We start from the raw sequence: 24,325 nt of genomic DNA on the forward strand, positions 1-24,325 counted from the left end.
CAGATGAGAAAGGATGCCCGCCAGGCCAGGAATTTGTGTCGTGTGCCAACCAGTGTCCACAGCGCTGCTCAGACCTGCAGCAGGGCATCGAGTGCCAGGACAACACCGACTGTCAGCCCGGCTGTCGCTGCCCTAAAGGTACTGAGGCTGTGTGTGTGTGTGTGTGTGTCCTAGTGTCTGCTTGTATTCAGAAGATAAACAAAAGTGTGTGTTTGTTTGAACAAACTGTACTGTATATCAATGAGCCTGAGTGCTGTCTAGCCATAGGGTTAGTTTGACGAAGCTATAAAATGATATATATAATGGTATCTAATCATGCAGCTGGTTTTAAGTCTTGAGTTTAATAGATCTTTTTTCTCCAAATGTTGCTCTTCTGTTATTTACATTTTATTATGCAAATGCAGTGTCATTCACACTGGGAATTGTATTGGATGCAGAAATTTCAAAACAGAATCAGTAAAAATGAAACAATTTTCATGGCTTGAAACAGGTGAAGGTAAATGACTAAATCCTAAACCTTTTCTATTTGTGAAAATTAGGAACACATTAAATTTAGTTCAGTGCATGCGGGGCTAGTAACTATGATCCTAATCCAGCTGCTACAATGCAATAACTAGGCCTACCTTTTTTAAAACAAAGTACACTTTTTTAATAACTTGTGTGTGTGTGTGTCCAGGCCAGTTGCAGCAGGACGGGGTGTGTGTGCAGCTGTGGCAGTGTGACTGTACGGACTCACTGGGACAGATCTGGGCAGCCGGCAGCGTGCATCAGGTGGACTGTAACAACTGCAGCTGCTCTGACGGACAGCTCCTCTGCACTAATCACAGCTGCCAGGCCTCCTGCACATGGAGCTCCTGGTCCAGTTGGGCACTCTGCAGCGTTTCCTGTGGGCAGGGCCAGAGAACCAGATACAGGTGAGGGGAAAAAACTCAGAAAGCAGTTTTTCTTTTGAAAGCTATAACCCCCACCCTCTGAGCAAAATATATTTATTTTTAATGAGAAAAACGCAGTATAGTAAACCAGAACACACACATTCTGTTGTGTGTCAGGTCTCTGATCCCAGAGACTGAAGGAGCTGATTGCCAGTTTGAGGAAGTTCAGCATAAATCCTGCGACCCCGGACCCTGCCCACCTCTCTGTCTCCATGACGACCAGGAGCTTACAGTGGGAGACACTTGGCTGCAGGGCGAGTGTAAACAATGGTGAGAGTGACGCACAAAAACATGAAGGAAATGTGTATTTGGCTGATAAATAATAAAGTAATGAGCACTCAAATCATGTTGTGTTTCTAACACGTTTGTTTTTCCTCCTAGCACATGCACCCCAGAGGGAGATTACTGCCAATACATTGACTGCAGAGGTGGGTCACTGCAATTATTTTAGACAAGAGTAAACAAAGTGGGTGAAAATGTGGTAAAATAACACAGCCACTACTGCAGATGTGTTATGTTAAGTGACCAATAACCAGATGCTGTATGTTGTGTCTAGTGGACGGTGGTTGGACCCCATGGTCAGTGTGGTCTGACTGCTCAGTGACCTGTGGACGAGGCACCCAGGTTCACACCCGGGCATGCATCAACCCCCCTCCACGGAACAACGGGTCTCACTGCAGCGGTCCGGAAAGAGAAGCACAGGACTGTCACACTCCTCCCTGTCTGGGTTTGTTAAAAATCGCTACAATTATATATTTCCATTACCAAAAACAGACGCACATCATTTCCAGTTATAAGATTTCCCATAAATATTGTATTAGCTGTATGTACTATTTTGAAAGAAGGATGTCAGCAATACAGTTCACATTTGCCCTGATCATATTGATTCTGTTGTCCACAGATGATCTTTGCCCCTGGTCGCCATGGTCACCTTGTTCCCAGAGCTGTGGCGCAGGTTCTGTGTCGCGCCGCAGGGTGTGTGTGTGTGAGGAGGGGGGAGATGCAGCGTGTCCCTCTGAGATCGAGGCTGAGAGGAACAGAGAGGAGACCCAGCTGTGTTATAAACGGCCCTGTCCAGGTGCACACAACACTCAACAAATGCTGCTCTTGGTTGATTTCAGCTTGGTTTCAGAATCTGATGTGTATCCTTGTCCAGATTAATTTCTAAAGGCTAAACTGAAATTGTTTGACCATGTATTTGATAAAGATTGTGATTTATCCATTCTTTTTGGGTTGCTATTCAATAAAAAAATATTGTTTCCAGTCCAAGTCATATCTTACTGATTCCAGTAAGAGAGCTAGCTTTATATTGATTGTGAAGAGGAAGACATATTGTTTGGTATATAAGTATTATAAGCCCTACTAAGGGGTCACGTGACTACAAGTCAAAGGGCTGCTCCACAGATTCTAAGTGTATCACGAAAAAATCTGCATGTAGCACCAGACTGATGGATTTGTTTTCTTCTGACTGCAGACTGTCCCATGTCGGGGTGGAGTGTTTGGTCTCCGTGCTCCTGTCAGTCTCAGAGGCAGCAGCGCTACCGTGTAGCTCTCTCCCCGGCCACCAGGGGGCAACAGTGCACTCCTGTTGAAACCCAGAGCAGGACGTGCAGTCTCAGTCAGTGCGGTGGTGAGTAAACAACCATGGAAACAAGTGTGTTTATATATATCTGTATCAAACAAAGAGGCCTGTCTGTGATCCTCTCATTGTTCTAATGCTAAAGGTGCACTTGGATATTCCTTTTATGCACATCGGCGTCTATAATGTACACAGGAATAGGCAGATTGTGATTGACCTGGTCTATGCATATGGTTGTGTTTGTTTTATATCCTTTTTATAATTACTGGGATTTTTTTTTCTTATGTTTGTAGATTGTGAAGCCCCATTTGAGTACTCAGCCTGTGGTGCTCCCTGTGAGAAGCAGTGTGTGCTGCAGGGCCATGGGGATCTGTGTTTAGGAGTCAAGGAGTGTACACCTGGCTGCTACTGCCCACAGGTGAGGATTCCATTACCCATTATTCTATAGTTATATAGGAAAAACTGTGTTCAATCATCATTCACCCTCACATTGTTTTAGTAACAATAAAGTCAAACTAAATGAGATCATTTTGAATATGTCAACATGTGAACAATTGTTCAGGATTCTGGTTTCTGACAATAAACATGGCAGTTGAGACTTATGGTGATACTGTAGTTAAAGACACATTCTTGTCTGTTGATAATTATGTGAGTCAGGTAGTTAAACACAATTTAATCAAATATTTGGGATGCAAAACAAGCTTTTTCTTTCATTTGTCATCACACTGGCAAACACACTTCACCGTGAACAGTCTATTATTAAACTTTAATTAGAGCTAATATATACACTTGAGGTACAAGAAAGACATGTCAAGACAAAATGAACTCATCATAAACCCTTAAATTGCAATTTAAAGCATGAGACACAGTTTTTTTAAATGTATAACATTTCAATTTGCATGTAAACATAGTCACATATTGCTGGACTGTATTTGTGTTTAGAAAATGAAATGTGCACTGCTTCATATTGTCGTTGTGAAGACAACTCTGTATTTTTTTGGCTCAGTTTGGGGCTTCCAGCTTTTACTGCCAAAAAAAACACTTTTTCTCAGCACCTACAGCAGCAGTGGGAGAAGATAAATGAAAGAAATAGCATAAAGCAGATCCCCAGAGGTGTAAAACACGCCAGTAGCATAATTAATTTCCCAACCATTGATTACTTTTCCGTATGTCATTAAATACTTTTTCCTGCAGTAACAAAATGGCAAACTTGTTGGAAATCATTTATTATTAACACAGAGTGCATTGTTATCATTTATTTGGGGTTGTTTATTTCACCTGATGAATGTAAGTCCAATATACACTCTTATTTAAGTCTGCTTTTGGTCTCTACCGAGTCCTGAGGGAAATATCTGGCTCTTTAGCTGCTTAGTGCTCCACTATATGTTCCACAGCTAGTCTCCAACTGTGTCTGTGTGCTGGTTGGGGCTGAGCAGGTAGTGTACAGTGGGTTCCAACAGATTGTAGGAGAGCCAAAAAAACTCTTAAGAAACGACTTACCAAAACAGTAAGACAACTAAACCATTTACTGAAACTCACTATAAAGATAAGATATACTTTATTTATCCCAATTTGGGAAATGTTTTCGTTACAGCAGCATGTAACACAAAGTATTGCACATAATTGGAAATTTAAAAAAAAGAGTAGAGAATAAACAATTGTACAATATAAACACCTCAAAATAAACGTTGAAACAATTTAGAAATAATCGGAATATAAACATATGTAGAATATCTGAAAAATAAAATTCTATTGGGCTAAATTACAGCCAACACAATGTAAAAGTAGCATATTTAGTCCTGTAAAGCCAAGAGGAGCTGCATATGCTCTGGATTTGTGTCACTAGAGTAACTCCTTTGATATATTATATTGGATTTATTTTACATTGTAATTTAAACTAGTATTGTGATAAAAAGTATTGATCCTAGCTGCTTAAAATGTTGTTGTTTTTTCAAAGTGAATCCCTGCAACATAAATCTACTATACTACATATATATAATTATTGAGCGTGAATCTGTAGATACGAGGAAAAAGAATATTTCAGTTAAAATGTGCATCTTATTTTGGGCCATGTTCAAATCAAATTAAACTAAAGCAAAAAAAACATCACTGCATCCGCTCTCCTTTTCTGTGAATTGTGTGATGATCTTCTCAGGGCCTGCTGCAGCAGAATGGTACCTGTGTTCCTCCAGAGGAGTGTGGCTGCGTCCACCCGCAGCACCAAGCTTCCGGACAACCACCCACACCTGTCACCCTCCCCCAGGGGGCCACAGTCAACATAGGCTGCAGTACTTGGTTAGACCATGGCCTTATGATTTATGTATCAGTTACTTGAGTAGTTTTCAACTTATACAGAACAGCGTGTAAACTAAGCAACAGCAGATGTGTTTGATTGTGTTGTTACAAGAGCTGCATTAATAGGATACATTCAGTATGGATGACTTTATTTGTGCCTCTATGCTGCATCTCAATCATTTTCAGTTATTTTTCTTGTTATCCATTTGTTGTTTTCTCCCTGCTTGCCTGTTTGTCTGGTATCCATGACTCAGCATGACATATTATGATTATAATCTGTTTTTTGGGCTGTTCTGTCCTCCAGCCTCTGTCATGATGGAGCTTTGCAGTGTGACATGAGAGAGTGTGAAGGTAAGAAAGCGCCGTAAATGTGTTTTAGATCAAAAAAACGTCCTGGTTAATATTCCCATCATTTTGTTATTTTCTTACTTTCTTCCAGTCATCCTCAGCGAGTGGTCAGAGTGGACTCCCTGCTCTCCCTGTGTGCACTCGTCCTCCCTGCTGCACAGCGACTCCCAAGCTGGAGTCATCAGTGGCAGTAAGATGGTCTCAATCCAGAGGCGTTTCCGGGCCTGTTTGGACCTGGAATCTGGTCTTCCGGTCCCTAGAGAAAAGGAGGAGGAGAGCCAATGCCCCGGACCGCTGAAGGAGGAGAGGCTCTGTCCAGATGCTAAAATCTGCAGCGGTAATTGTTTTGTTGTACAAAAATAGAAGTACAGAGTATGTATTAAAGATAATGTGCAGCCAACACAGTTAACTGGTTATACACAAGCATGGCTCCATAGAAACAAATAATCACAGTGTGGGTCAGAAAGGGTGATAATGAAATTACTGTAGCATGTCTTTGTCTTGAGAGGAATGGGAAATACTTTCATGCAAAATAAATACAAAACAAAGCAAACCATGTGTACGGAACCTTTCAACAACAATGTAAAGTGCTTTAAATATAACAAACAGGCTGTTAAGACATGTTGAGGTCATAGCCAATACAAAAGACACATCTAAAGAACATTTCAAATAAATGAATAGTAAAAAACCAGAACATGACTAAAAGCTCAGAAGTGAATTTAACAAAGGACAGTTGAAGACTTGAATATTGAAAAGTATATTTGTCAATATCTTTGGGTTGGAGTAGACCTCTATATAGTTAATATTTGTTCAGGTATTTGGTGTTTAAAAACTTAATAAGATATACTTTAATGAGGAACTGTTTTCGTTGCAGCAGCATGTAAAACAAAGTATTGCATATAATTAGGAATAAAAAGTAAGAGTAAAAATAAATAAACTAAAATAGTGAAAATGTAAAAATTGACCGTGAAAATAAAAACCTGTAAACTATCTGATAAATAAAACATAATTGAAGGGCTAAATTACAGCAATGTGACTTAGCAATATTTAGCATTCCTGTTTCAAAGAAAAACAGAGATCTTGAACCTAGCAACAGATCAGACATTTGTTGAAGCCCTGAACCATTATGTAAAACATTTTAAATATTTGACAAGTAGGTTGCAAAGTAAAGACCTATAATCTCAAATGTATTCCACTTTTCTGAGTCTCAGTGAGGCCTGATTGATTTCTAAGAGAGGGATGGGTCAATTTACAATATTTGAGCCTTTTCCAGATAACCAATGGTCAGGTGTTTTCTAAATCTTGCTGAGACATAATTACTGGAATTATTAATGTATTCTTTGAGTTGATGATACTGTTACATAACCCTGTGTGTTGTGCACATACATATTCATGATCGGATGTTTTGTTTTCCGCATTCTGAGCTAGTGATTATTTTATAGTTTGCACAGAAGATCTGGGAATGGAGCCTTGAAGAACTCAATGTCATTTTTTGTTATTTGTAAAATTAAAGATGGACAAGTAGTCTATTCATAAGGTAACAGACAATCTGAGTAAGTAAAAATGAATCAATTGAACTGTTGGAATATGGTTTGTGGAGCATTTTAAACGGAAAGAATAGAATTGAATCTGGAATCTGTAGAAAACTGTGGTTCCAGGTTTCCATTGTTATCCCTGTGAATATGTTTTATGTGTAAGTTCACTGCTGCCAGTTGAGATTTAGAGTTACCATCAGTAGATTGATTTAAAGCTTGTTATCAGTGTCCACAGAGAAATATAGCATTGTGCATCCCCACTGCCCTATTCTCATTACTTCCCAAAGGAGTTAAAAAAAAGAAAAGGGGTTTGAAGAAAGGAAGATTTCCATGTCACTTGTATTAGCTTGTTTCTGGAAAGAATGATTTATCCTCATCCATTCTTCTCTGGCCCCCCATATTTGGATATGAATGGGAATGTCTCTAAATGACTACCATGCCCAATGGAGCGTCGTTCCATTTGCACATATTGAAGGTCTTTTACTTCATCGTAGTAAGTCCAGATATCAGATGCTCAGTGGTGATAAATTGGTTCAATTTGAATAAATGGAATTTAATCTTATCTCGCATAAATACATCAGACATCTCAGATATGCCTGTACATCAGTCCAAAAACAACAATATGCTTTTATGGTCTTGGATGGTAATTACAGCAATTACAGATATTACAGCGGCCATCATGATAATTACAGCCATTATCATTAAGAAGGGTTGATGCTGGTTATGACTATCATTCTACCCTTCCAGATCTGTGTCAGTGGAGTGTCTGGAGCGCCTGGACAGCATGCGCGGAGCCCTGCAGCGGTGGAGTCCGGCAGCGCTTCCGACGGCCCCTGGCCTCTCCTCCAGGATCCCGCTGTAAAAGCCAACAGACTCAGAGCCAGAGCTGCAACACAGGACTCTGCCCAGGTACAACGGCTTTTATTTACTCTGTAGATCATCACATACACAGAGGAAGTAAATACAAAGGTAAGTAGAAACATCTTTAGGCAGTGTGTAGGTAAAACATCTATTTTGTGGTATTGGTTGATAGTAACTAGGTACTTTTACTCAAGTACTTTACATAATAAAAGTATTTTGACAGTATGTTACTTTATTCCTTTTGCCCTTTAGCATTTCTTTTAACTACTAGCTACAATGCAGATTTAGATTTAATACAAAAAACATTTGAACTTATAAATGATTAAAAAATAATGTAGGTTAAGCTGAACAGCAGTTTATGGAGTAATTCAAATAAGTGATTAACACATTAAAGCATCTATAATTATCGTTTTGGAAATGGGCTCTTCTGTATGAGGAACAATTTTACTGTTGGTACTTTTTAATATGTTTTAATAATTAAACTTTTGTACTTTTTCTTGTATACTCAAATATGTATAGAGTATATGTGCATTTAATTTACCTGTAGGCTACATAGTTGTATCTTTACTTGTATTATCCTTTTATTAACCGTGAAGCTTTTCGCTCTCATTCTGTTTCTGCTTAAGCTCCTGAATTTCCCCAGGGGATTAATAAAGGTTCATCCTATCTATCTTATCTTATACATTTTGAATGCAGGATTTTTACATATAACTGAGCATATTTACACTGCTGTATTAATACTTTTACGAAGGCAAAAGGTGCTTTTCTTCCGTGTGTGTGTGCGTGTTCAGATCCTTTGTGGCAAAGACTTTATTTCCATACCAATCTTTCATATCACTCCTGGCAGAAAAGCCAAAATGTGGGTTGCTTTCCTGCGGCTCATACAGTGAGCTTTGCTGATTGACTTTCCTTGTCTCCTAGGTGAGCGCTGTGAGGACAGGGGCCGGACCTACCAAGAGAGCTGTGCCAATCAATGTCCTCGCAGCTGCACTGACTTATGGGAGCATGTGCAGTGTCTCCAAGGAGCCTGCCATCCAGGTACACTTTGACTTATAGCATCAACAGTTGCTTTAAAGACTGCAAGATATCGGTTTGTCTATTTTTACTTTACTTTTGTATTATTCTTTTATTTCTCAGGTTGTCGTTGTCAAAAGGGACAGTTGTTGCAGGATGGCGATTGTGTGCCAGTGGCGAAGTGTCGCTGTGGTATCCCATCAGGCAACGGGACGCTGGAGTTCAACCCTAAAGAGGAACTTTCCATGGACTGTAACACCTGGTTAGAAGCAATTTACTTTTGACATGAAATTGAAAGTGTGTCAGCATCCGGTTCACTTTTTACCTTTAGTTTTATTTTACCTCTTCAAAAACTCTCCTACAGTGTGTGTGAGAATGGCACTCTGGTGTGCACTGAGCTCCAGTGCCCGGTTTATGAGCCCTGGAGCCCATGGAGCTCGTGCTCAGCCTCCTGCGGGCGTGGCCAGATGACCAGGACACGCCTTTGCCAGGACACAGAGGGCGGTCCTTCGTGTGCCAACACCATGCAGACGGAGAGCTGTGATCTGCCATCATGTCCAGGTTTGACGAGGAACAACGTGCACAATTAAGAATGTCCCAACCTTTTATAACCTCCAACCAATTCAAGTAAAAAGTGAACAATGTACAAGTGAAAGTTGTGTCATCTTTTAATACTCCGCCTGTGTTTGACATCTCTCCCTGCAGTGGGTTGTTTGTTGAGCGAGTGGTCAGCCTGGAGTGAGTGCAGCGCCTCGTGTGGTGGTGGGTTGTCATCACGGAACAAGACGGTCCTCAGAGAACTGGAGCCTGGTGGGACGGCCTGTGTGGGACCACTGGAACAGCACACTGCCTGTCACACCAACAGCTGCCGGCCTGGTAACACAAACACACACATCATGAGTTCTATTTGAATGAAATGGTTACCAAGCAACTCATAAGCACATTAATTAGTTGTATTCTCCCTTAGTTTTTTTTTTAGTGTTATGGGATCAAGGTGACCTCAAATGTGGCTAAGACAATCTGTTCTGATGAGGCATAAAGTGTACAAAAAGAAAAATCCCACATATATGTGTATTGAAAAATATATATGAGCAGTGTTGGGGTAGTTACTATAAAAAGTAATACATTACATTTTATTAGTTACTTTAAAAAAAAATGGAAATGCCTTGCTTTACTAAATTACACACTGCTGAAATGAATTAATTACACTAATAGTTTCATTAATTTCGGGCTTCTCTGTAACATCACCTGAGATGCCCTATAAATCAAATGACAAATGACAATTTAAGTTAAACCTCATTTATTTATAATCTAATAAGGACTGTACAGAAGACCTCTGCTCTTTATTTGAACATCAGTCGTGTCTTCTTTAGCTCACTTTCAAAGGCGGCATAACACTTGTCCAGGTAGCTTGCAAAGGTTTTCCTGTCTGTTGGCAACTGCCCGTCAGTAACCTGTACCTTGCACAATATGTGTACGAAAGATGGCCAATCCACATTCAAAACAGGCAACATTTCCTCCACGATTTTGCTCGGCTCCTCATCCATGAACTTGAGTGTAACGCAAGAAAAGGACATTTAATTAATTTTTCTATCCTCCCTTTTACTACGTTACAGACATGTGTTCTCCCAACACTGTGTATGAGGCATGATGAAATTCGCTGTATGTTTATTTGTCTGTGTGTGTTGCAGAGTGTCCTAGAGGCCAGGTGTTCAGTGACTGTTCAGGCTCCTGTCCATACACCTGTGAAGACCTGTGGCCACACACTCAGTGTTTAACCGGACCCTGCTCTCCTGGGTGCAAGTGCCCTCCCGGACAGGTCTGGACACCCCTTGTGTACTTTGATGTGTTTATGTGCATGTGTGTTTTTGTGTAGTTGGATCATTTTACCCCTTGAAATGATCTGTTTCTTCCTGTACCCCACAGGTGCTGCACAAGGGCTCCTGTGTGTCCCACGCCGACTGTCCCTGTTCTCTGCTGTCCCTGCCGACTGCTTACCAGCACCCGAATATGAGCACTGAAGAGATCACAGAAAGTCTGCTGCCAGCTGGAACAGCCTTTCAGCACCTCTGCAACACATGGTAACACATTACACATGAGCTTCTACACTCACACAGACACATTTAGCTGACCATGTCAATTTGTTTAGTCAAATATTACAAGCATGTTTCCTTTAAATAACAAACACATTTTAAAAGACAAAGTACTAGGGTAGGTTCCATTATAAGCTAGCTTTAGTAAAACTTAAATGAACTTCTGGATGATATTCAATGAATCCATGATATTTCACATCATTTTCAGGCTGTAGCCAAGCTTTCATCATTTAAACCCCTCTGTAGCTTTATCATTGGTCGAGATCAATTGACATAGTAGTGCCGACGCTCCGAGTATGATCAGACAAACAGCTTATCGTCTCACAGTAGATTTTAGGAAACTGATGGAACCTGCTTGTGTCCTCAAAATTCAGGTATAGGAAGATTGAATTTATTGGCTACATTTGAAAGAGCTTTTTAAAATAACAAAGTCCCTGAATTGATTAATGCACAGTAACTGAGTCCAACAGGATGTGGCTTATTGTTTATGCATTTAGGAGGGTAGAACACGAGGAGAAATGAGCATAGCTGACTTTGCACTCTACTAGATTTGGAAAGTTCATGCAGCTTTCCAGTTGTATTATTGTATTGAATAAGGCTTGGCCTTAGCTGCAAATGGTGACACAAGGGAAAACAGAATGTATGGTGGGTACAGGAAACTGATATTTACTCTACTCCTTTACGATTTTACTGGATGCAGACAAAGGAGAGCCCATTAAGAAAAATGGTGTACTTTCACTGAACGATCAATATACTGATTTTCAAAATACTTTTTATTGAATAATTTGCTTCAAGCTGACTTCAGATATGTTTTCATCAGCATGCATATATAATATGGTCAGGTTAAGGAAACTAACACCACTGGTTAAGAAGTGGTCTGATTCTAAGTAATCTGACAAAGATATTTTGAAATGATAGACGTTACTCAAATCATCTCAAAGTGTTGTGTATCATCGGCAGAGTTGAGTTTCATTGTCTCAGTCAAACAACAATCCCGTTTGGTACTCTGATATCTGCTGTAATAGATAGTCTAGTGTACAGCAGACATAACGTAGGTCAGCTCATCTTCGTAGACTGCTTCTGATCCTATTTAATAAATACTGAATGGGTCAGCTCTGTGACATGATCGCTTAAGTTTCTCAGTGTTCAATAATGTCAGTTTTGCTTTTTCCCTTCATGTCCCTCACCTGATTTTCCTCTCACAGTGTGTGTCAAAGAGGAGTGTTCAACTGTACCTCGGAGCCCTGTGAGGGTGAGTGATGCTCTGTCACAGCTGTTATTACCAAATCCTGCACTTTATAGGGCCCCCTCTCTTTTAACATGGAAAGTGCCGGCAACAATAATCTTTGGTTGAACTGTCAGGACCATGATGAATATGTCAACCTATCTATAGTCAGTAGCAGCTGCTGCAACAGTTGGCTCAAATAACTGAGCGACAGTCGCATCAATCACGGCCTACAAAGGCCATTACTGGGTTTTTGTTTCGTAAACATATCAAGATAACATCTTGAACAAGCAGGGGAGGCGAGATGAGCGATAATCCGAAGCAGAGTGTCACAAAGTACAAGCCCTGATCCTCATAAGAGACTGTCATGTGCTACTTGCTCTGTGATTTGACCAATGTTTGTATCTGTCATCGTTTGATGAGCAGTGTCTTTTATCCTCCTGCTGCCTCCTCTCTCCTCTGGATGCGCTCGTAGTGAATTCCCCTTTCACAGAGAGCAGGGTATAACGGAGCTTAAAAGGAACATCTCATTTATATCACCACTTGGTAGTTGTTTCATATGTTAAGAACTATTAATCATGTTAATTGCAATAGCTCCATAGATGAGAGCAGCCCTACAAAATTCACTGCCTGGCAAAGTTACGGCCCTGCCCACTTTCCGGTGAAAACAAAGAATCAGTGCAAAGCAGAACTCATTTTTTTAGCCTGCCTGAAAGCTGCTCTGTTTTATATTACACGGCATACAAAAAAAAAAGATCTAAAGTTTAGATTTTCAATACTTTTTCAGCACACATTAGTTATAGTAGAATAAAGTAGGTGAATCAATGGAACCTGGTTAGTCAATACATGGGTCTCTGGGAAACACTTCAAAGTCATTTGTCAAATTAGTGACAGAATTCAAATATATAACACTGACCAAGCCAAGGAAATGCCAGTTTAAGTGTTTGCATGCTGCCTGCCACTTTTCCAAAGGCAGACTGACAGAACATCCATCCCCTATTGCTTTTAATTTAACTTTATATCAACGCCGATCATCGATCTCCAATCACATTGTATAATTGTTTGCCCGACTGAGCATCATAATTTGGGGAAAACCTCAATCTGTGTTTATCGCCAGTCAATTGACAGCGAATGTTTTCATCCAATAAGGGGTAGAGGGAACGTACCCGGGTGGGTTGCTCTCCTCTATAGTGGTTATTTAGGAAGCATACTCTGGTAAGAACATTATGGAATGTCTCTCTTTGTTCTTACCAGAGTCTGCTTTTCCGAAATCTCTCATTATCGATGTAAAATATGAGTGAGTGAGGACTGGAAATGTCCTTAAATCCCCCCAGCCCCTTCCCGTTTTGTCTCTTTCAGAAAGAAGGAATAATACAAACATGTATTTGGTATTTGATGTGATTGATTACTTGCTCTCTATTTCTGCAAAAGAGAGCCAAATGTATAAATAAAGCAGACGTTGAGACCAGAAATCTATCTATCTTGGTTAAATAACTGTAAATTTACCTATTGGGCCAAGCTGAAGAATAATGCTCAGATGGAAAATATTTAAATGTGTTGCTTCATAGCTGACGGTACATGAATATTCTCCCCCATGCTCTCTCCCCCTGCAGTGGACTGTGAGTGGTCCAGCTGGTCCCTGTGGAGTCCATGCTCAGAAAGCTGTGGCACAGGACAACAGCGCTCCAGCAGAACCGTCCTGCATCCCAGCCAGTATGGAGGGGCCAAATGTGAGGGCCCTGACCGCCGCACAACCAACTGCATTGCCCCTGACTGTGGTGAGTAAGGAGAGAGGAAGCAGATGTTTTATTTATCAGTGGTGGGAGTAAATTGTGCCCAGCAGTTGTAACAGATAGTCAAAAAAGGCACAGCTCTATACAAGATCATACAAAAGTGCTGTACAGTAAAATAAAAAGTTTATGAGTTAAAAATCCATTAAGAGCAATATTTAACAAAGTGTGGATGGATGATCGAAGTCATAATATCCCATTCTTTTAGAGCTGCGCGTTGAAATAACCATATAAAAATACCGGTGACACTGCTACAGACCTTGTTGTTAATACATTTTTATATTAAGAGAAATGTACCAAGAGCTAAAGGAGCAACAATTAAAAAATAAAACCAAATAATCAGGGATCTGTGAACATTGAACTTGGACAGCTTTCTCACCTAATTATGGATTGTAATGCGAAGTACTCAACGATTTCTACATCCCAAAGTTCTTTTTGAACAACATTTTTAGATAAATTGTCAAGACTTGAGGTATTTATTCAGAATTATTTTTATTTCTTTAGATGTATAGTTGACAGAATGACAAACATTATTTAAAAAATGGCCAATTTAATCAGCACAGTAGGACAGCATATGGTTGTCAGCACCAGAATGTGGTCTAGCTTTACAGTGTTGAAAGGAGTTCACAAAAGTGTGTAGAGAAACTAAAAGGTACAAATGACTTCAGTAGTGGGTGGTGTAAAAAACAAACATTTTTTCAAGCTGACTCAAGCAGTCAAATCTCTGATTGGACCTGATTAAAAAAAGCTTTTCTCAACCGTGTCATATTTCCCAACCATGGTCCTGATCTTGTCCCAATCTGAGCCTTAATGCTTCATTTGCATCAGTCCTTGCTTAAATTCACACTTTTTAATTTGTTCAAAATCACCTTACTAGTATTTTAGCATTTTTTATATTTATGATAGATCTTAACTAACTCTTCATGGGAGTCGGTTTAATGATCGGTGTTTTAACTATTTTTATAAATGGTTTTAAAATGTTAAATATCATTCGTGTACCAGAGCAAGAGGAAGAAACATTGAAAAAATGTCTTGTCTCCTTCAAACTATCTTCCCTCGACTTTCTATTTTGACCTCTACGTCCTGACACATTCTAACCCCCCTCACTCTCCTGCTCCTCCTGCAGCGTGTCCTGACGGGGAGCAGTGGAAGAGGAGTGTGTCGGAGGAGGTCGCGCTGTGTGAGAGGAGCTGCGAGGACATTTACTCCTCCTCTCCCGTCAACTGCAGCCACTCCATCGAGGGCTGCGTGTGTCAGGATGGGCTCTACAGAAACACAGAGGGGGTTTGTGTCATCCCCGCCCTCTGCCCCTGCCATGACCAGGGCATCATGCGGGAGGTACACACACACACACACACACACACACACACACACACACACACACACATACACACACACATACACACACACACACACACTGGCTCACACCCTGAGAAAACAGACATCTGCTGCTCAGCTCACTCTTCAGCTTGTTCCCTTTGTACCTGCGTCATTGTTTTGAGAATCTGAAACTTAGCATAAGTGCGGTGTTTACAATCCCCCCCACAATTCACTGCCATTGTGTTATTTACTCATGAAGAATGGCCCATTAGAAGATGAGTGACATGCCCAGCAGACCACATTACACCACATTGCCGCTCCAGCCCTCAGCCTTCATCAATTATGTAGGAAGTGCCGTAGAAAGCCGGGGACTGTGGGACCGCGACCGGGCAAGCCTGCCAGGAATTATTTATGAATGAGGGGATATTATAGGATTATAAGAATTAATCATACACTGACAAGAGGTCATATTCCCCCCTGTTGATCTTTTCTCTTCAGGCCTTTCATCCTCTCTTTGTTTCTTTCTTTCCTCTGCCATACCTCTGCTTTTTTTCTCCCTATTCCCTCTTCTGCTCTCATTAAAGGATTCATGCTTAATCTCTCACTTTCTCCATCCCTTTGTCTTTCTCTCCCCATTCTTCCTATTTGTCTCTCTCTGTCTACACTATTTCTCTCTGTCTTTATATTTCCATATAAAGACCCTCTATAGTTTTCTACATAAACCAATTTTTGACTATAACACCAAATGGTGCAGTGTGAGCTACAAATGCACTCCCTAGTTGTTGCCTTTGGATGGGTAAATACTGATCAATGATTCCCAAAGCAAACATGAGATATGTAATGTACTTTGTCTTGTGTTGTGTTATAATTGAAGCATCATAAGGGGCCTCTGCTCCCAGAGCTTTAGTGTTTTCACAGAATAATTAGATCCTGAGCTGTGACCAGTTAACTTTTAGACTCACAGCAATGTGGGTTTGAATGAAGGAAAGACCTGAATGAAAGGGGGTCCTACATTTCTTGAATCAAGTGAGTAAATATCATGTGTGTTCTGTGTGTGTGAGCCAGGCAGGATCCGAATGGGACGAGGGCTGTCTGTCGTGTCACTGTGTGAACGGGAAAAAAGTGTGCCAGTTAAGATGTCCGCCACTCTACTGTGATGAGGTAAGACGCACACACTGACACTGAAATTACATCTGCCTGTTATTGTATTTTAACTTGAAAAGTGAATTTGATTGAGACCTTAATGCCAGAAAAATGAAGGTTCTTCTTTCAGCATGGCAGAAATCCTGGTAATATTGTTTACAATGTCTCGCTTGTGTCATTGCTCTCGGTGGCATAATATACCCAGATCAATTAGAGGAAAAGCTTCCTCAGTAGAAACTGTGTAACAATATCTATGCAACTGATTGTTTCATATATCATCATTTTGCACAATTTAAATGTAGTTATTAAGTTGTATTTATTCAGTTAGCCTGTCTGATATAAAGCTCTCTTTAATGAGAGAGACCTTAAAACAATTCAGCGGCAAAAAACATAGTCCAATGCATAGATGTGTTTTACATTCCCAGTATTGTAAACGTGGTAATAAGTAGAACTTAAATTCCGTCACAGGAAAATGTCTATAACTTTTTTTGCAGTTGGGGAGTTCAATGAAAGTGTGTTTTCCCTTTATTCCTTTTATTCAATTGGATCTTTTTTGTACAGTAATTAATATAATAAAAGGCAAACATTAGAGGGATTATCATTTTATTTTCGTTATCGTCCTTAAACCCATCTTGCAACCCCTTTTGGGCATCCTGTCTGCAAGGTTAGGAGCAACTGAATTGGGATAACAGCTGTATTTATTATATTCACCTATACTATAGAACCTACAAAATAAAACTCCTACAGGATCCTGGACACCTGCTCCAAATATACTCCAGACCATTCTGTTTAGGTTTTGAGCAAGGTGTGTAGCTTAGAGCTGCATTTATTCTCCAAGTGATTTCTGATTCCAGGTTTGAATACAGAGGAACAGTCTCCCAGACATCTGTCCACTCACAGCCCCTCCTATCCCTGTTTTTTTTGTTGTTTTTTACAGTTTACACTGTGTTGGTCACAAACATCTAAATTACTCAAAGTCAGGGAGAACATTCTCTGCTTCCTCAAGAATGTGTGGGATGTTTTCGGCAGGTTCCCGGCGGAAGTAGATCAATACATGACTGTCCAGTCCTCCCACAAGTCTGCTCTTTTCCTTAACCATACCTCACATTTAACCCTGAAACCTTTTTCGTGCTGTTATGGATAATTGAGTTGCATTCCTATAGCAAAAATAATCTATTGGGCAGATGGTTGTAAAATGGATGGCACCATGTATAGCATATCTTAGTTAAAGATCACATTTTAGGTCAGATTTGAGAGTAGTATATGTCATATATATGTATAGAATCTTCTCTAGATTCACCTATTTGTTTTTTTCATATGGTTTTGATAACTGCATTGTCATTCATGAGCATTTTAGGTACAGGTGTGTTGCTAGTGACATCACACACACACTCACACACACCCTTATGAGTTGTTAATAGCTGTTTCTCTCACAGAAAATGGTGAGTTGAGTAGTTTAATATGTATGCACTCTATACAACCACAGGCAGATGAAGAAAGATTAACTCAGTTTAAAATATTTATGCATTTTGACACTGGGGAAACATTTAGTACCACATAAATGCACAATCCATCCTGCTTTGGATAGAAAAAAAGAGGAGAAGGGTATGACAATGTTAAACTAAACATTGTTTGTTGACATCCCGCTGAGGCTGCTCTCTGTGGGATTACAGTATTTTCTTCCTAAAGTCTCCCTTTGTTCCTCAGCTGCAGTGCTATGCCATTTTTAAAGGGTAATTAGGGTGAGTGAACCCTGTAACGGGACGATTAGCAGCTCTGTGAGGCTGTGCTGAGGGACAGCAGCGCTTTGAGCTAAACGCTAACAATGACAACGCTAACATGCTTTACATGCATTATGTTTGTCATTTTCACCTTGTGAGCATGTTAGAATGCTCAAACTAGCTAGTGAATCACTTAACTTGTAAATAGAGCCTGATGGGAATGTCTGGTTTGAAGGTATCATATAATCAAGTATCAACAAATAAAAATGTTGACCAAATGATGGCACTAATCTATACTAGTTCATGGCTGGAGAGCAGAGTACATAGGACCCAAAGGGAGAAGACCATTTCTTGGAATAAAAATCCTTTATTGGAGGAGCTGGGCAAGGCAAAACATCAGAACATAAAACTCTTTCTGAACAATAAACGTCCAACAACATCCGAACCAACTGACAGGACAACCAGAATTTAACTGCACACAAGACTAAACACAGGGGCACCAGGTGAACACAATCAGATACTCAAACAGGAGGGAAAACAGAGACAGGAAGAAAGAGCAGACATAACAAAATAAAACATAGGGAAACAAAGACAGATCTTGACACTAATCTAGAGATCTAAAGATGATCTACTCAATATCTGTTGAGACCAACCAACCGACAGCTTAAAAAGGCATATTGTTGCAGCAGCCAACATGGAGAGAAAAGAAAGGAGGATGTTTAAAATGATCATTCATTTGTTTTCTCTCATCTTTCCCATCTATGTCTAACAGTCTAACTTTCTTTGAAGGACTACAAAATTCCCTTTTATTTGCATCTTCTGTCATGGATCCTCCTTCTTAAACCTTAGGTACATTTAGGCAAACTAATCCTTTAAATAGAACTCACCGATTAGCATACTTCATTAATAAAAGGTCTTGTCTCCATGGTAATTAAGTCGAGAAAAGTCCCAGTACGAAAGTAAGCTGTCTCCTCTCCGGCACAATAATCTGAATTTATTTCTGTAGCCCACCAAGGCTGGGCAAAAATACATTCTGCTGAGATCCAGAACTCTAAAGGAGAGGTTGATTTTACAGTGAGCTCCACAGTGTGGACTGTTGGCTGATTGTTATACCTTTGGTGCACATGGTCTCAGCGGCCTTCCGTCTCTGTAGGAACTCTTATTATTTCTTCTTGCATTTTCAAATCCGTCGCCTCCCCTGGCTGCACTAAGTTGTGCCTCACTGAGAGCGCTTCTTATCCCGGCTGATATAAAAAAGGTTATTTAATGCACAGTGTTCCCTCCACTGACAGGTTGATAATTGCTTACTGGCAGTGCACTCAGTTGTTTATGACTCACAGCTTACAGTTGAGCACAATTGGTTTGTTTTAAATTAAATCTCTCACCATGCCTCCGCTCTGCCCGTAGGTCCTTTTCATGGCTTTAAAGGTTCTGTTATCATATCGGGTGATAAAAGCTATCAGGACACAGACTGCTCTCAGGGTGTTCCAGACACAAGACAAAAAGCCTTGATTTTTATTTCACAGCCTGCTAACAGCACAAATTTGACTTTAAATGCCAAGTGCCCTTTCCTTTGAAGTAGCCAGCTTTCAACATTTCACACCGTTTTAACCCCTCGGTACATCAGACACACACACACACACACACAGACACACAGACACACAGAGACACACACACACACACACACACACACACACACATTTTTCTAACTTTCAGGACTTCAAATGGTGTTCTTCGTGACCTTCCACCCATTTGAGTGTGAAGGCCCTCTTTTTCCCTGAGGGAAGGCTGGCGGCAGTGCAGAGGTAGAGGAGAAGACCGCAGGGTGAACAGTTAGGAGGAGCATGTGAAGCATGAGACATTTTATAGTTGCTTAAAATGTCAGTGTTTCTTGGGTTGGTGGGGGTGCTGAAGCCTGGAGTGCGTGATTGCATCCCAACAGTAGCTATTCCAAGACAGGGACAAAGCGGGACACCCTGCTGGATCTTGCTTTTCTCAGTGACTTCACTTCCTCTCTCTTTGTGTCGCTGTCTCACTCTCTTGCTATTTTTGGTCTCTATATCTCACTTTTTGCTTTTTTAACTGGTCCTTTTGCTATCACTTCGCTGTGTCTAAACCCTGGTCCTTTTCACCCTTGGATTCCAATCTCTAAATCAGTTCTTGACTCCCTGGAATGAAACTAGCTGTGTTCACTGCTGATAACAAACATTGGATCAAGAAATCTCTCAAGTTTATCCTTTCCGAGTGATGTGAAAACCATTCTCTTATAGTGAATGTAACTTCTGGTTCCTCTTGTTAGTTGGCCAGAATTGTGAAAAAAATCACAATTAAATGACAAATGACAGCATCATCACTCCTGGATTACGTATATAAAAGATGGCATATGACAATGTGAAATGATCATAATAATAATAATAATACATTTTATTTAAGGACGCCTTCTGCAACACCATACAATTTAGTAAATACTCTGAGTTTAAAAGCAACGGAATATGATAAAACACAAACAGGCGATCATGGAGGAGACAGTACAAGTAGCCACAAGTGATAAGGACAGGTTATTCAGGGGAAACAGAAAATGCTGAGCACTAAAGTGAGCAGGTTTTTTTGTGTGGTGATTGTGTCAGACTGTCGGAGGTGAGGAGGGAGGGAGTTCCAGAGTCTGGGAACAGTGCAAATCCCGAGCTCCCATGGCGACGAGGCATGGGGAGGGGACAGATAGTAGACCAGCAGAGGATGAGCGTAAGGAGCGAGAGGGGGTGTACAGCGAGATAGGTGGGGGCCAAGTAGGTGAGCAGGAGGTTTTTGTATCCGGGATTGAACAGGGAGCCAATGCAGTTGGATGAGGATGGGGGTGATGTGGTCAGAGGATTTGGCGCGGGGTGACAGATGATCTTAACTGAAGTAGTTGATGGAAAACAGAACAGTTTAGCATCTTTTCTGTTCGTTGCATTGTATGTAAAGTATTGAATGACCCACCATAAATCTTATGGAATGCATTTCAATAGCGGTTCATCTAAATGTCAAATTTCAATCAAAGGTGTTCAGTACTTGGGTTATGCCGAGTGAATCTTAAGAAACGTAGGATTGTAGGATTGGTTGTTCTCCTTTTGAACAATATGTACTGTTTATGTGAGCTCAAGTTGTAATGCACAATTATTACTGTCTATAAATGTAGTGTTGACAGGAGAATGTTTTTGATCATAACTTGTTATATTATGCATCTTTATCTCTCTTCAGGGGGAGGTGAAGGTGGAGGAGCCAGGCAGCTGCTGTCCAGTCTGTAGAAAATCGTTTCCAGGTCTGTACAACATACAGTATGCAGGAAAACGCATCGCACGATCAAAATAATCCCCAACTACAATGTAGCCACGCCCAAAATCTCACCCCTATTTCTCAAATATTTTACTCTAAATGGTTAAATAATTATCAAAATAAACATGCTGGAGTGACACAGATTTATACTCGTGCCCAGAAGCTCATTTGAAACATGTTTAATGAGGCAATAAATCATAAAAAAGTCCTAAGGAGGCTCATTTATTAAAGCACTTTTGCATTGGCTTTACTTTTCAGAGATTGATGATCGGTTGTTAAACATGCAAATGACAAACAAACAGATCACAGTAGCTTCATTTATTCCATGTCATGACTTCAAAACAACTTCATATGATTTGAATATTCTCTAGTTCAGTTTATAGGAGACTAAAATACCAAGTGTTGCAGTGCCCAATTAGTGAGAGATTTCAGTACTTACACCTCATTGGGGCTTTAATCGCTCTCTCAGTGGAGGAAATGTCACTTGCTTTTCGGGACCATGGCAATGTCACTGTGAACTCTCTGGCTCTGGCTCTTTGTCCTCTTCTTCCTTTTTTTTTTTGCCCAATCACGGCTGCTCATAATCTCCTTGCCCTCTGTTTCCCTTTGGTCTATCGAACCTCTTTTGGCCCTTTTCCTCTCTGTTCAGAAGAGCCCGTGCCAGAGTGTCGTCGCTACGTGCAGGTCAGGAACATCACTAAGGGAGACTGTCGGCTTGACAACGTTGAGGTCAGCTTCTGCAGGGGACGCTGTCTGTCCAGGACTGATGTCATCCTGGAGGTACGAAGAACACACACACATATACACACAGAGAAGATAAGACTCTATGAATGCATCACTGACTAGTATTGACTTCGCCCTGAGTGACAGCTGGAAGCACAATACATATCAATACAGGCAGCAAATGAAGTGCAGGGCCAACACCAAAAGGGAGAAAAAGCTGTACAAAAACCCTTCAAATCCTAGCAAGGCCATCAATCATTTTAGTTTATTGTTTAAAGTATGCTAATAAATAACCAAGAGTGTTGCCTTTTATCTCTGAGCAGCCAAATCGTCCATCTGCTCCCCTCCTGAAATGTGCCCAGGCCTCCGGTTTCAAGTGTTTTTGCAAATCAAAATGAAGTGAAACACGTGCTGCTGCTCACACCTGCTGTAATATCGTCAGGGGTAAACACAGGGAACAGCCAACAGTCTAAAATGTAGACTCTGGAAAATTGATTGATATGTTTGCCTTGTCAGCTGTTGTTACAGTTTAATAAATATCTTGCACAGATGACACAAGGGCAGGCTAGACAAACAAATAAATAATGCCCCAGAGATGTCCTCCTTTGTGTTCTGCCTTCACTTCCTTTCCCTCTTTGTTAGACAGCAGGCTCATCATCCGATCACCATGGAGACTTTGTTCTTCCTTGGCATCCATACATCGCTGTTAAACATAGAGTCAGTTTGATTAAACACGCGCTCAACCAAAAGTGTCATTACCTCCTGTTACTGTGGCAACAGGGGATGGTAACCAGTGACTAGGCAGCACACAGAAGCGGGTCTTCCCCCTGTACAGAAGGAGTGCATTCACAGGGAAACTGACTTACCTGCAGGCACACACACTCTGGACTTTTCAAAGTGTGTGAAGCACGAATAACTATTTTATGGTTAAGGGTTTTTTTCTTATGCCGGGCTCCCTCACCCCGTCCACCTCCTTCTCCTATTATCTATCATTCTCTGTTCCACAGTCTCTCTCCTCCTTGGATCTGCGCCCGCACTAATTGGACACATGAGAACCACTTCTAAGAAGAAAGCTTCTGTCATGCAAAACACCAAGGCTGGGATTTAATTTTTAAGGAGTTACAGAAATAGTCAGCCAATTTGAAATGTTGTGGGTTTTTTTGTTTCGTTTTTTTTGCCGTTTAGCTGATTTAATTTGACATCTTTGACTGACTTTGCACTTGTAGGTTTTGTTATTTATTTTTTGAACATTTATAAGAACAGGTTTTTTGACACACACCAGGGTTTGTCTCACACAACACAACAATTGTATATAATATAATCAAAAAGTAATTATCAATAAAGTATAAGACATACAGAGAGTCCGATTAGGGGTTTACAATATGTTCAATTTGCTAAGTACCTTATAACAGGTGACCATTTGTCTAAATCCGCTTCCATCTTGAGTTGTAGCTTCGCTGATACATGTTCCACACAGTTTACAACCTTAAGTCTTCGTGTCCATTGGTCAAAGGTGCAGGGGGTGAGGTTTAGTTTATAGCAATCATTTTATGGGCTTCTAATACGAGAACTCTGAGGATATACATCTCGTCTTTTCCCATTCCCCTTGAAGATTCCTGAAAATCCACCTTTGTGGTTCATTTAATACGTTTAATTCCAAGATCTCTTCAATGTTCCATATTTAAATAGATATTGATGTATGTATATATTACCATATTCTGAAATATTTAATTTACCAGTATATTAAAGGCATTACTTAGAGCAGTGGTTCAACTACAAAGAATTGGGTTGTTTCTTTTTTGCAATTTATTTAAAGTTGTCGAGTCTTTTACAAGAAAACAAGCTACATAAATAAGAACAATTGAAAAAGAAAATGTGTGTTGCAGAAGTTCATTATCCTGTATCACTGTTGGGTACGGAAGAGGTTAAGGCCCAGACCTGAATCCTTTTTTTGACATTATACCAAAAGTTAATTTACTTTTTTCTGACTTTTATCTGGAATTCTGAGAAAGTCGAATGCTGACTTTCTGTCACAGAAAAAAAATCACTTTTGGTCAGCTTAAAAAAACAAATCACGTGGCCCTAATCATCTGCCGTAGTTAATCATCTCATGACCCTGGCTTTCAGTCACCCTTTTGTTGGGTTCCAGACCTCCATAGGTAATCATCACTTCCTGTTTGATGTTGCGTTCACTTGCAGTATTACCTTTTTCTAACAGAGTGGGCTTAACTTTGTTTTGTTGTTTTTTTTATATGTATATCTATATTTTATGATGACCAAAAGGACTTCAGCGTTCGCAGTTTAATTTGCACACTTTAGCACTCACTGATGAACCTACAAATAACCATCAACTGACCAGGCGGTTCCATTTTATTATCTTCCATCTTACTGAGGCGTTTTATGACCAGCAGCTTTAATGTTGGTGTTAGCT

At 40.3% G+C, this 24,325-nt stretch overlaps 1 protein-coding gene across 1 annotated transcript in view; it reads left to right on the forward strand.

Annotated features, from left to right (window-relative positions):
- sspo (SCO-spondin) overlaps positions 1-24,325 on the forward strand; it is a 73,587-nt gene that overhangs the window by 44,828 nt on the left and 4,434 nt on the right. The window contains exons 93-116 of the mRNA XM_063874052.1: positions 4-138; positions 677-914; positions 1,050-1,202; positions 1,314-1,360; positions 1,489-1,659; positions 1,834-2,010; positions 2,407-2,562; positions 2,805-2,929; positions 4,667-4,806; positions 5,111-5,157; positions 5,246-5,491; positions 7,437-7,598; positions 8,472-8,588; positions 8,688-8,826; positions 8,929-9,125; positions 9,270-9,440; positions 10,256-10,383; positions 10,491-10,645; positions 11,863-11,909; positions 13,496-13,660; positions 14,799-15,010; positions 16,058-16,153; positions 21,097-21,157; positions 21,821-21,951. Coding sequence (XP_063730122.1) covers positions 4-138; positions 677-914; positions 1,050-1,202; positions 1,314-1,360; positions 1,489-1,659; positions 1,834-2,010; positions 2,407-2,562; positions 2,805-2,929; positions 4,667-4,806; positions 5,111-5,157; positions 5,246-5,491; positions 7,437-7,598; positions 8,472-8,588; positions 8,688-8,826; positions 8,929-9,125; positions 9,270-9,440; positions 10,256-10,383; positions 10,491-10,645; positions 11,863-11,909; positions 13,496-13,660; positions 14,799-15,010; positions 16,058-16,153; positions 21,097-21,157; positions 21,821-21,951 — 3,416 coding nt within the window. The remainder of the gene's footprint in view (positions 1-3; positions 139-676; positions 915-1,049; positions 1,203-1,313; positions 1,361-1,488; positions 1,660-1,833; positions 2,011-2,406; positions 2,563-2,804; positions 2,930-4,666; positions 4,807-5,110; positions 5,158-5,245; positions 5,492-7,436; positions 7,599-8,471; positions 8,589-8,687; positions 8,827-8,928; positions 9,126-9,269; positions 9,441-10,255; positions 10,384-10,490; positions 10,646-11,862; positions 11,910-13,495; positions 13,661-14,798; positions 15,011-16,057; positions 16,154-21,096; positions 21,158-21,820; positions 21,952-24,325) is intronic.

The sequence above is a fragment of the Eleginops maclovinus genome, chromosome 21, assembly GCF_036324505.1.
Source record: "Eleginops maclovinus isolate JMC-PN-2008 ecotype Puerto Natales chromosome 21, JC_Emac_rtc_rv5, whole genome shotgun sequence".
NCBI classification, from domain to species: domain Eukaryota; kingdom Metazoa; phylum Chordata; class Actinopteri; order Perciformes; family Eleginopidae; genus Eleginops; species Eleginops maclovinus.